General features: G+C 44.8%; 1 protein-coding gene across 2 annotated transcripts in view; it reads left to right on the plus strand.

The window, feature by feature from the left end:
* The window catches only part of LOC117505881 (guanine nucleotide-binding protein subunit alpha-13), a 47,313-nt gene that overhangs the window by 22,146 nt on the left and 11,634 nt on the right, over positions 1-13,533 (plus strand). The window contains exon 3 of one of the 2 annotated variants that reach the window (XM_034165415.1): positions 5,342-5,392. The exons of the other annotated variant lie outside the window; for it this stretch is intronic. Within the exon in view, the coding sequence (XP_034021306.1) occupies positions 5,342-5,392 (51 nt within the window). The remainder of the gene's footprint in view (positions 1-5,341; positions 5,393-13,533) is intronic. 2 annotated transcript variants of the gene reach the window in all.

The following is a 13,533-nucleotide window of genomic DNA, read 5'->3' on the forward strand; positions in this document are numbered from 1 at the left end:
TCAAATAGACCATTCTTCTGCAGGTGATCAGTTAACTGTTTTACAACTACCCTCTCAAGAATCTTTGAGAGAAAAGGAAGGTTGGAAATTGGCCTATAATTAGCTAAGATAGCTGGGTCAAGTGATGGCTTTTTAAGTAATGGTTTAATTACTGCCACCTTAAAGGCCTGTGGTACATAACCAACTAACAAAGATAGATTGATCATATTTAAGATTGAAGCATTAAATAATGGTAGGGCTTCCTTGAGCAGCCTGGCAGGAATGGGGTCCAATAAACATGCCGATGGTTTGGACGAAGCAACCAATGAAAATAACTCAGACAGAACAACCGGAGAGAAAGAGTCTAACCAAATACCGGCATCACTGAAAGCAGCCAAAGATAACGATACATCTTTGGGATGGTTATGAGTAATTTTTTCTCTAATAGTCAAAATTTTGTTAGCAAAGAAAGTCATGAAGTCATTACTAGTTAAAGTTAATGGAATACTCAGCTCAATAGAGCTCTGACTCTTTGTCAGCCTAGCTACAGTGCTGAAAAGAAACCTGAGGTTATTCTTATTTTCTTCAATTAGTGATGAGTAGAAAGATGTCCTAGCTTTACGGAGGGCTTTTTTATAGAGCAACAAACTCTTTTTCCAGGCTAAGTGAAGATCTTCTAAGTTAGTGAGACGCCATTTCCTCTCCAACTTACGGGTTATCTGCTTTAAGCTACGAGTTTGTGAGTTATACCACGGAGTCAGACACTTCTGATTTAAAGCTCTCTTTTTCAGAGGAGCTACAGCATCCAAAGTTGTCTTCAAAGAGGATGTAAAACTATTGACAAGATACTCTAACTCCCTTACAGAGTTTAGGTAGCTACTCTGCTCTGTGTTGGTATATGACATTAGAGAACATAACGAAGGAATCATATCCTTAAACCTAGTTACAGCGCTTTCTGAAAGACTTCTAGTGTAATGAAACTTATTCCCCACTGCAGGGTAGTCCATCAGGGTAAATGTAAATGTTATTAAAAAATGATCAGACAGAAGGGAGTTTTCAGGGAATACTGTTAAATCTTCTATTTCCATACCATAAGTAAGAACAAGATCTAAGATATGATTAAAGTGGTGGGTGGACTCATTTACTTTTTGAGCAAAGCCGATAGAGTCTAATAATAGATTAAATGCAGTGTTGAGGCTGTCGTTCTCAGCATCTGTGTGGATATTAAAATCGCCCACTATAATTATCTTATCTGAGCTAAGCACTAAGTCAGACAAAAGGTCTGAAAATTCACAGAGAAACTCACAGTAACTACCAGGTGGATGATAGATAATAACAAATAAAACTGGTTTTTGGGACTTCCAATTTGGATGGACAAGACTAAGAGACAAGCTTTCAAATGAATTAAAGCTCTGTCTAGATTTTTGATTAATTAATAAGCTGGAATGGAAGATTGCTGCTAATCCTCCGCCACGGCCCGTGCTACGAGCATTCTGACAGTTAGTGTGACTCGGGGGTGTTGACTCATTTAAACTAACATATTCATCCTGCTGTAACCAGGTTTCTGTTAGGCAGAATAAATCAATACGTTGATCAATTATTATATCATTTACCAACAGGGACTTAGAAGAGAGAGACCTAATGTTTAATAGACCACATTTAACTGTTTTAGTCTGTGGTGCAGTTGAAGGTGCTATATTATTTTTTCTTTTTGAATTTTTATGCTTAAATAGATTTTTGCTGGTTATTGGTGGTCTGGGAGCAGGCACCGTCTCTACGGGGATGGGGTAATGAGGGGATGGCAGGGGGAGAGAAGCTGCAGAGAGGTGTATAAGACCACAGCTCTGCCTCCTGGTCCCAACGCTGGACAGTCACAGTTTGGAGGATCCAAGAAAATTGGCCAGATTTCTAGAAATGAGAACTGCTCCATCCAAAGTGGGATGGATGCCGTCTCTCCTAACAAGACCAGGTTTTCCCCAGAAGCTTTGCCAATTATCAATGAAGCCCACCTCATTTTTTGGACACCACTCAGACAGCCAGCAATTCAAGGAGAACATGCGGCTAAACATGTCACTCCCGGTCCGATTGGGGAGGGGCCCAGAGAAAACAACAGAGTCCGACATTGTTTTTGCAAAGTTACACACCGATTTAATGTTAATTTTAGTGACCTCCGATTGGCGTAACCGAGTGTCATTACTGCCGACGTGAATTACAATCTTACCAAATTTACGCTTAGCCTTAGCCAGCAATTTCAAATTTCCTTCGATGTCGCCTGCTCTGGCCCCCGGAAGACAATTGACAATGGTTGCTGGTGTCGCTAACTTCACATTTCTCAAAACAGAGTCGCCAATAACCAGAGTTTGATCCTCGGCGAGTGTATCGTCGAGTGGGGAAAAACGGTTAGAGATGTGAACGGGTTGGCGGTGTACACAGGGCTTCTGTTTAGGGCTACGCTTCCTCCTCACAGTCACCCAGTCAGCCTGCTTTCCCGACTGCCCGGGATCTGCCAGGGGGGAACTAACGGCGGCTAAGCTACCTTGGTCCGCACCGACTACAGGGGCCTGGCTAGCTGTAGAATTTTCCACGGTGCGGAGCCGAGTCTCCAATTCGCCCAGCCTGGCCTCCAAAGCTACGAATAAGCTGCACTTATTACAAGTACCGTTACTGCTAAAGGAGGCCGAGGAATAACTAAACATTTCACACCCAGAGCAGAAAAGTACGGGAGAGACAGGAGAAGCCGCCATGCTAAATTGGCTAAGAGCTAGTAGCTACGCAACCTAGCGGATTCCTAAAAACACACAAAGTGAATAATGTGTAAATAATTTAAAGGTGATTCAGCAGAAGGAGTGCCCCAATCAAGGCACCAAACAGGCCATGAAGCAGCACAGGCAACGCACGACAACAGTGCTAAAAGAGAAAAAAAAAAAAAATAAATAAAATAAAATAAATAAATAAAAAACGAAAGCGTTAGCAAGCTAGTTAGCTTGCCAACGCTGATGAAAGTTAGCAGATAAAAGTGCTCCGTCGCGATGTTTCGACCGTTAGAGGTCTTCCTTAGGCGTTGGAGCACAGTAAAAAAGTAAAAAAAAAAAAAAAAGTAAAAAGGTAAAAAAGTCTTGAAAAAGACTGTTAATTCAAGTCCAAAGCAGCAGGTAGCAGTCTCAGTGTAAACAGTCCCAACAGAGCCAAGTGTTACAGGGAACACTTGACAAATGCCAACCAACACATGGGCACACAAATCCAAATTATTGCGAATAAATGTCTGAACGATTGCTGCTACTGCTAACGTTAAGAACGGAACCATGGATTAGTTGCAAAGTTTACATGAGTGTGATGCAGTATGATGCAGGGCTGCCACAATTAGTCAACTAATCTCAATTACGTCGACTGTTAAAATTGTCAACGACTAATTTAATGATCAAGGTCTTCGTTTTTTTTTTTTTAAGCTTTTTTTCTCAAAGCTGCCGCTGTAACTTCTGCTGCCTTTCTGTCATTGATGCACATGTGCAGTAGTGGTAATCCGGGTCAGCTGTGATGTCACTGGAAAAGTTATGCCCAAACAATATCATGGCTAGCCTGCAATGAAACTCAAAAGTCTGGGAGCATTTAAACCCAATTAAAGAGAAAAACGTGCAGTGCAAAATCTGCAAGGCAGATCTTGTCTTCCATGGCAGTACAGCAGTGATGCAGGAGCATCTGAGAAGGAAACACATTGTGGCTGATTCAGACGAAGCAAGAGTCATCATGGTAAGCTAATTGGCTAGTTAGCAGATGAGATTAACGTCTATAGCGAGCTACTTACTTATATTGATAGCTGTTAAGTTGATAGCTGTAAATGTTAACATTCGGGCCCCTTCACACATAATGCGATTGAATCCAACTATCACACAAAGGAAGAATTGCATGCCATTCGTGAAAAATTGGAGCTGACTCCAACCTGTCGCTACAATTATTCACGCACACCAGCGGTGAAAGACAGAGTGTGCCCTGTGAGAGCCCATTCGATCCCTCTCGCGGCAGGTGTTGACCAAATTCCAGGTGACACACATGAACATCCAACACCACTTGCTTGACACTTAGAAAATATGTGGCCATTCAGTACAACGCCACACTCGTGGCGCAATGCGTGTGTATCGCACGTGTGAGCGTGTGTCGTAATAACGTGTTTTAGAGCGCCACATTACATTGCTAAAAAAAATACTTTCCTCTCCAGTAGATGGGTTTGTTCTCAAGCTAACAACATGCACACCTCAGCAAGCAAATATCTTGACTGAAGCAAACTTCAACGTGTTGGTGACTGACATGAAACCCCCGTCCATGGTTGGCAATCAGGTTCCAGTTTTCTCCTCTTTTTAGTTAACACGTACCTTATATACTTAAAGCTTGAAGCTAATGATGGCTATATAGAAGCAGCTGCATGCTGGTGCGATAAGCTGCAATTTATGTATGATTCGATTAGTCAACTCATCGCAAAAATAATTGGTTGCTAATCGATTATCAAAATAATGGTTTGTGGCAGCCCTAGTGTGATGTCATGTCATGATGACTCATTTATGAAATGATAACTGTGTCAATTTCAATGTAGTTGTGGTTACAGCAGCAGGAGATGGGCTGTGCATGCAAACACAACAAACAAAATGAGACTTGTCCTTCAACAGGAAATCTAAAAAGACCGGAACAGAGTTTGGTGGAGACGTTGACCAGAACAGAGTTGAATATCCAGGTCAAGGGGAAGAGCTTGCCTTTGGTTTTGATCATGAATCTGTAATCAAGTAAAAGCAGTAACCGCTGATGAGCCCAAGCTAATGGTAATGGATGCAGTCATCAGCCTGTGGCTGCAGCTCCCCAGACTGACCATAAAATATAGTTCAGTTGCTATGGAACACTGGTGTCATGTTGGGCAACGCAACTGGACATGATGTGTTAATGTCAGGTGCATTTAGTGTGCACAGTCGAGTACGACAACAGGACACTGTTAGTGATGTACCAGTGTGGATGACAGAAGATCCCAAATAAATCTACCCAGTTCTTGTTTTTGTGTCATTAATGATGTTTGCTGTTCAGTCATTCCACCCTGAGAAAAGACCAGTTCAAAGACATCATTTAAAGACCAAAACAACTGTGATGAGTGGATGTAACCTTCAGACCACCGTCGCAGATGCCACAGTCTGAAGCTCTCTCTTCAGCAGGCTGTTTAACAGGGGTTTTAACATTGCAGTTTTCAAGTTAATCATGATTAGAAATGGAAACTGGAGCAGACCACCTTTCAGTGAAAGCTTTTCTTGAGTTAGTCATTTGCTTTGGCTCAGATTTGCGCAGTGTGCACTTGTATCATAGTAATTTGTGTAACTGTCCCTCTCAGGGAGAGTCGGTGAAGTATTTCTTGGACAATTTGGAAAAGCTCGGACAGTCGGTAAGTGCTGCTGCACAGATGACAGAACGAACATTTGTCTTTAAACATTTTATTCATGACATTCATATAGTTATGTTTTAACATTTCACATGGCTCCTGCAACACTGCAACTAAAGCCCCTTTCACACTGGGCCTACGTAGAGTTCGTAATGCGGCGTACAGACTACGCAGCTCTACACCTATCTTAAGCGGTTGTACGGTGAGTTTATGCTGCCCTACATGGAAGTATGCTGAAGGACGCAAAGGGGTATGCGAAACAGACTCAAAAAATTAAATGTTTCATTTTTTCTGCGTAGAACACTGGATGCAGAAAGTACGCAGTTTTTAAGCAAGTCTGCGCAACACTGTGCTACCGCATGCAAATCTACACAACACTGTGCAACTGTACACTTCCATAAACTGAGTGCGTGCATCCAGAGTGAATCAGCTGGAGGAGAACAGGTGTAGTGCGTGTGTGTGTGGCTGCATGATGCGTGTTTACAACAGGTGATCAAACTGGCGGTGTGCATGCTCAGAGCATGTAATCAAACTGCCGCGTGTAGGTGTGGCTACATGATCCACACAGACTGCAGGACCCGTGCATGCTTACAACAGGTGATTAAACTGTCAGACGTGTGCATGCTCAGAATAGGTAATTGAACCAGCATGTGTGGCTGCATGAGCCACACTGTTTTGAGAACGGAGCACATTGCCACAATGCCAAAACCCCCCCCAAAAAAGTAGCCAGGAGTGGACTGTGAGAGGCATAAAAATAGCGGCGAGCAGTAAGCAACCATACGCAGCTGTGAGCAAGACGACGAACACAACCATACGCCATCATACACCAGCCTACACAGGGACTATGCCAAATGTGCAGAATTTTGCAGCGTACTCCATAAGCATCACAATGCAACTGTATGCAAGCCCGGTGTGAAAGGGGCTTAAGGAGCAGCTGTTTTATTGTAGATAGTTTTTAATAATATTATTTGTGAATTTTTCAATCATAAATGGAAAATGTTGCACAAAAATAAAAAATAAAAGATATTAAAACACCACCCATTGTGCTGTATTGCAGTTGTTGGTTGGTAAAATTTACATTTTATTATAGTTGATATATTCTATGTTAACTTTTTTATTTGTTGTAGTTTTGCACATATGTGTTAGTAATATTAAAGTGTAGGTGACATGACATGTAATGTTTTTTTGAGTATTTAAGACTAAAGTCAAACAGTTTGAAATTTTATCCTTGCCTGGTTACTTGAAGAGATAAATATTCAGATTTTGAACTGCGCTCCACTAAAAACAAGGAACTTCATGGCGAGTCCCGACATTGGAGAAGAAGGAGGATGTGACATCAGCCCAAGAACCATTATCTTAATAGCCCTATTAATTTATGGATTAATTTTTGGATTTTTACAGGCTACTGACAGCCCTCTTTTCACCGAGTGGTTTGGGTCAGAGGACTGGGTGGCAGTCGAGGGCGGCGGGTGGCCCAGCAGTCCGGCCCATGCTAACAGCCTCTGGCTGTCAGGACCTGGAATGTCACCTTGCTGTGGGGGGGGGGGGGGAGCCTGAGCTTGTGGGGGAGGCTGAGAGTTACCAACTAGAGATACTCGTGCTCACCTCCATGCATAGTGTGGGCTTTGGTACCCAACTCCTGGAAAGGGGCTGGGCGCTCCACTTTTCTGGCCTTGCCCACGAGGAGAGGTGGCGGGCGGGGGTAACATTGCTCATTACTCCCCAGCTCAGTCGCCATGTGTTGGAGTTCACCCCGGTGAACGAGAGGGTCACGTCCCTACGCCTTCGGGTCGGAGTGCAGTGCAGAGTACCCGATCTTCTTGGAGTCCCTGGGAGGAGTACTAGATAGTGCTCCCACTGGGGACTCCATTGTTCGCCTGGGTGACTTCAACGCCCACGTGGGCGGCGACAGTGAGACCTGGAGGGGGGTGATCGGGAAGCACGGCCTCCCCGATCTGAACCCGAGTGGTGTTCAGTTGTTGGACTTCTGTGCTAGCCACAGTTTGTCCATCACGAACACCGTGTTCAAGCCCAAGGGTGTCCATAACTGCACATGGCACCAGGTCACCCTGAGCCAGAGGTCGATGATCGACTTTGTAGTCATATCATCTGACCTTCGGCCATGTGTCTCGGACACTCGGGTGAAGAGAGGGGCTGAGCTGTCAACCGATCACCACATGGCGGTGAGTTGGATCCGCTGGGAGGGGACGAAGCCAGTCAGACCTGGCAGGCCCAAACGTATCGTGAGGGTCTGCTGGGAATGACTGGCGGAACCCTCTGTCAGCGAGGTCTTCAACTCTCACCTCTGGGAGAGCTGCTCCCAGATCCCGGGGGAGGTTGGAGACATGGAGTCCAAGTGGACCATGTTCTGCACCTCCATTGTCGATGCGGCCACTCGTAGCTGTGGTCGCAGGGTCTCTGGTGCCTGTCGTGGCGCCAATCCCCAAACCCGGTGGTGGACGCCGGAAGTAAGGGATGCCGTCAAGCTGAAGAAGGAGTCCTACTTGTCTTTAATGGCAGGTGGGACTCTGGAGGCAGCTGACAGGTACTGGCAGGCCAAAAAAAGCAGAGGCAAAAACTCGAGTCTGGGAGGAGTTCGGGGAGGCCATGGAGGAGGACTATCGGTCAGTCTCGAAGAAATTCTGGCAAACCATCTGACGCCTCCGGAGGCGGAAGCAGCTCTTCACCAGCACTGACTACAGTGCGGGTGCGGAGCTATTAACCCTGACTGGGGATGTTGTCGGGCAGTGGAAGGAATGCTTTGAGGATCTCCTCAATCCCATTGTCACGTTTTCTGAAGAGGACGCAGAGACTGGGGACTCAGAGGCGGACTCATCCATCACCCAGGCTGAAGTCACCGAGGTGGTCAGAAAGCTCCGCGGTGGCAAGGCTCCTGGGGTGGATGAATACCTTAAGTCTGACTGTCTTGGTTGACACTTTTCTGCAACATCGCATGGCGGTCAGGGACAGTGCCTCTGGATTGGCAGACAGGGGTCATGATCCTGTTTAAGAAGGGGGACCGGAGGGTGTGTTCCAACTACAGGGGAATCACACTCCTCATCCTCCCCGGTAAGGTCTATTCCAGAGTACTGGAGAGGAGAATTCGACTGATAGTTGAACCTTGGATTCAGGAGGAGCAGTGTGGTTTTCGTCCTGGTCGCGGCACACTTGACCAGCTCTACACCCTCCATTGGGTGGTCGAGGGTTCATGGGAGTTTGCCCAGCCAGTCCACATGTGTTTTGTGGATCTGGAGAAGGTGTTCGACCGTGTCCCTTGAGGCACCCTGTGGGGGGTGCTCTGGGAGTACGGGGTCTGGGGTCCTTTGTTTTAAGGGCTGTCCTGTCCCTGTACGACCGCAGCAGGAGCTTGGTTCGCATTCCCAGTAGTAAGTCAAGCCTGTTTCCAGTGCACGTTGGCCTCCGACAGGGCTGCCCTTTGTCACTGGTTCTGTTCATTACCTTTATGGACAGAATTTCTAGGCGCAGTCAGGGTATAGAGGGGGTTCGGTTTGGGAACCACAGAATCTTGTCTGTACTGTTTGCAGACGATGTGGTTCTGTTGACTTTGTCAAATTAGGACCTTCAGTGTGCAGTGGAGCAGTTTGCAGCTGAGTGTGAAGCGTCCGGGATGAAGATCAGCACCTCCAAATCCAAGGCCATGGTTCTCGACCGGAAAAAGGTGCCTTGCCCTCTTCAGGTCGATGGAGTGTCCTTTCCTCAAGTGGAGGAGTTAAAGTATCTCGGGGTCTTGTTCACAAGCGCGGGACGGATAGAGCGTGAGATCAACAGACGGATTGGTGCAGCATCTGCAGTGATGCGGTCGCTATATCGAACCATCGTGGTGAAGAGAGAGCTGAGCAGGGGGGCAAAGCTCTCGATTTACCGATCGATCTACGTTCCGACCCACACCTGTGGTCATGAGATTTGGCTCATGACCGAAAGAACAAGATTGCGAGTCCATCGGCCGAGATGAGTTTCCTCCGCAGGGTGGCTGGGTGCTCCCTTAGAGATAGGGTGAGGAGCTCGATCACTCGGGAAGAGCTTGGAGTCGAGCCGCTGCTCCCCCACGTCGAAAGGAGCCAGCTAAGGTGGCTTGGGCATCTTTTTCGGATGCCCCCTGGACGCCTCGCTGTAGAGGTGTTCCGGGCACATCCCATCGGGAGGAGGCCCCGGGGAAGACCCAGGACATGCTGGAGGGACTATGTCTCTCAGCTGGCTTGGGATCGACTCGGGGTTCCTCCGGAAGAGCTGGGGGAGCTGTGTCTGGATCGGGAGGTCTGGACGGCTTGAGGTCGCGACCTGACCTCAGATGAAGCGGAACAAAATGGATGGATGGTTGGAGGTGGCAAAAAAGTATCATCTCCACCCACATGCTGAGGTCACCTGCATTATTTATTTATTTTATAATCACCATTCTGTGTTCTGAACTCTGCCAATATTGTTACTGTTGTTAGACAGAAAGCTTTCCTCCAAGGTTTCTTCTCCCTCATTGTAGTCTAAATAAGGCTCAAAACCATCAGTCTATGTCCCCACAACTTCTACAGAATCACCTTCAGAGTGGACTTAAATAAAGTTCCACACTAGGAAAAAAAAAATTGTCCTAAAACAGCTCAAACTCCACCATGTTTACAGTTGTTTTGGGCTTGAATAAGCAGGTGCCGTTCTGGTGATGATGTAGCAACAATATGGCCACGGCTGAGGGCAGATATAGAGCGCAGGCTTCAGACAGCTGCTGTTTATCCTTCACCTGCACACTTTTTATCGACTTTTATTGTTCAGGATTTTTTAAAATAACATTTAACTTTTATTTCATTTTTAGTGATTATTTGTGCAAATTTTTTGGTGTCACCTACACTTTAAGAGTACAGTAATTGCAGTTGCAGTAGCAGTGTTTTCCCCTTTTTACCCCCTTATGCATTTACAGTGACAGTGGAACACTTGGTAGTTCATCTATATTACAACCCCAATTCCAGTGAAGTTGGGACAGTGTGTAAAATATAAATAAAAACAGAATACAATGATTTTCAAATCCTCTTCAACCTATATTCAATTGAATACACCACAAAGACAAGATATTTAATGTTCAAACTGATAAACTTTATCGTTTTTGTGCAAATATTTGCTCATGAAATGGATGCCTGCAACATGTTTAAAAAAAGCTGGGACAGTGGTATGTTTACCACTGTGTTACATCACCTTTCCTTCTAACAACACTCAATAAGTTAAAATCGAAAAAGGAGTGCTGCGTGGGTCCACAAATTGTGAATCAAAAAGTTTTTGTTTTTTTTAAATCTTTATGCACAGGTGCTCAATTGGAGATAGGGATGCTATTCAATACTTAGAAAACAAATGTTTTTATCTTCAAATGGTGAAAAAATGAAAAAACGAAAAAGAGCTCTTTTGTGTGAAAACCTCAGGAAGACCAAAAACAAAGCTCCAAGGCACTCTGTGAAAATGAATTAAAAAGGCTTTTTAATTCATTTTCAATCTTCTTCCTTCAATTCAATTCATCTTCCTGAGGTTTTCACACAAAAGAGCTCTTTTTCGTTTTTTCATTTTTTCACCATTTGAAGATAAAAACGTCTGTTTTCTAAACACTCAATAAGCGTTTGGGAACTGAGGACACTAATTGTTGAAGCTTTGTAGGTTGAATTCTTTCCCATTCTTGCTTGATGTACGACTTCAGTTGTTCAACAGTCCGGGGTCTCCGTTGTCGTATTTTGCGCTTCATAATGCGCCACACATTTTCAATGGGCGACAGGTCTGGACTGCAGGCAGGCCAGTCTAGTACCCGCACTCTTTTACTACGAAGCCACGCTGTTGTAACACGTGCAGAATGTGGCTTGACATTGTCTTGGTGAAATAAGTAGGAACATCCCTGAAAAAGACGTTGCTTGGATGGCAGCATGTGAAACCTGGATGTACCTTTCAGCATTGATGGTGCCAACAGAGATGTGTAAGTTGTCCATGCCATGGGCACTAACACACCCCCATACCATCACAGATGCTGGCTTTTGAACTTTGCACTGGTAACAATCTGGATGTTCTTTTTCATCTTTTGTTCTGGAGGACACGACGTCCATGATTTCCAAAAACAATTTGAAATGTGGACTCATCAGACCACAGCACACTTTTCCACTTTGCGTCTGTCCATTTCAAATGGGCTCAGGCCCAGAGAAGACGGCGGCATTTCTGGATGTTGTTGATGTATGGCTTTCACTTTGCATGGTAGCATTTTAACTTGCATTTGTAGATGTAGCGACAAACTGTGTTAACTGACAAGTGTTTTTAAGCCCACACTGTAAGATCCTTTACACATTGATGTTGGTTTTTAATGCAGTGCCGCCTGAGAGATCGAAGGTCACGGGCATTCAGTGTTGGTTTTTGGCCTTGCCGCTTACGTGTCAAAATTTCTCCAGATTCTCTGAATCTTCTGATTATATTATGGACTGTAGATGATGGAATCCCTAAATTCCTTGCAATTAAACATTGAGAAACATTGTTCTTAAACTGTTGGACTATTTTTTCACCCAGTTGTTCACAAAGTGGTGATTCTCTCCCCATCTTTGCTTGTGAACGGCTGAGCCTTTTGGGGATGCTCCTTTTATACCCAATCATGACACTCACCTGTTTCCAATTAACCTGTTCACCCGTGGAACGTTTCAACCTGGTGTTCTTTGAGCATTCATCAACTTTCCCAGTCTTTTGTTGCCCCGTCCCAGGTTTTTTGAAATGTGTTGCAGGCATCCATTTCAAAATGAGCAAATATTTGCACAAAAACAATAACGTCTCTCAGTTTGAACATTAAATATCTTGTCTTTGTGGTGTATTCAATTGAATATAGGTTGAAGAGGATTTGCAAATCATTGTATTCTGTTTTTATTTACATTTCACACAATGTCCCAACTTCATTGGAATTGGGGTTGTAAATAATAAATAAAAGGGGACCCAATACAGAACCATGTGGTTAAATAACCCAGCTTAAATAAAAATAAATGCCACTCACAGGATTCGAACCTGCAATTTAAAAACACGGTGAGTGGAGTTGATGCCAAAAAGATCTATTTTGGTCTCATCTGACCACATGACCTTCTCCCATGCCTCCTCTGGATCATCCAGATGGTCACTGGTGAACTTCAAACGGGCCTGGACATGTGCTGTCGTAAGCAGGGGGACCTTGCTTGCTTCATGACGACGTTGTGTGTTACTAATCTAAACTTTGTGACTGTGTATCTGTGTAGGCTGTCAGTTGTCCAGGTGGTTTCCATAGTAGAGAAGCTTGAATCTTCGACTGGACTGGGTTGCTTGACACGAGGACATTTCGCTTCAAATTGCAGAAGCTTCCTCAGCTAAAATTCTTGCTCTGGTAGTCTGAATTTTGTCTTGACTCTTGTAGAGAAGAATAAACAGAAGCCACAAAAGCTGGAGTTTTAAACCTAACCAGACCCCTCCTACCGAGAGGCAGACTGCTATAGGCTAGTGACTAAACAATAGCGCTAATTAGCAACTATTGTGCTCTAGTTAGCACCCTCCTAATGACAGGGCAGCTGTCCCTCCTAATGATGGGATGGACGCCTTTCTGATGATGTGAATGACTCATTACCATGAACAAAAGACTGAAACTGCTTTGACCTGAGTACCCCATTGTAAACAGGGGCCAAAGCGTGTCTCAGACCCCCTCCCCGGTTAAGGCTGGGTTTCAACTGTTCAGTCTTGTCCTCAAATGTGTGGTTAGTGTCTTTAAGGTGGAGATGAACTGCAGACTGAGGTCCATTGGCGCCCTCTCTGCGGTGCTGGTATAGCCTTTTGTGTAAAGGTTGCTTAGTCTCACCTATGTAGTGTTCGTTACAGTTTTCCTGACATCTGATAGAATACACTACATGCTCTGTTTGTAACTAGGGATCCTGTCCTTAGGGTGAACTAATTTCTGTCTCAAGGTGTTAACCGGTTTAAAGTAAACTGGGATTTTGTGCTGTCTGAAGATCCTCTGTAGTTTTTCCCCTACTCCTGCTAAATAAGGGAGAGACACTCCTCTTCTTCTTGTCTCCGTCTCCTGTCTATCTGGTCTCTTTGTTTTCTGGGACTTCTGCACTTTGTCCAGGGACCATTGTGGGTACCCACATACTGTGAGGGCTTTCCATACA

Source organism: Thalassophryne amazonica, unplaced genomic scaffold, assembly GCF_902500255.1.
Source record: "Thalassophryne amazonica unplaced genomic scaffold, fThaAma1.1, whole genome shotgun sequence".
Taxonomy (NCBI): domain Eukaryota; kingdom Metazoa; phylum Chordata; class Actinopteri; order Batrachoidiformes; family Batrachoididae; genus Thalassophryne; species Thalassophryne amazonica.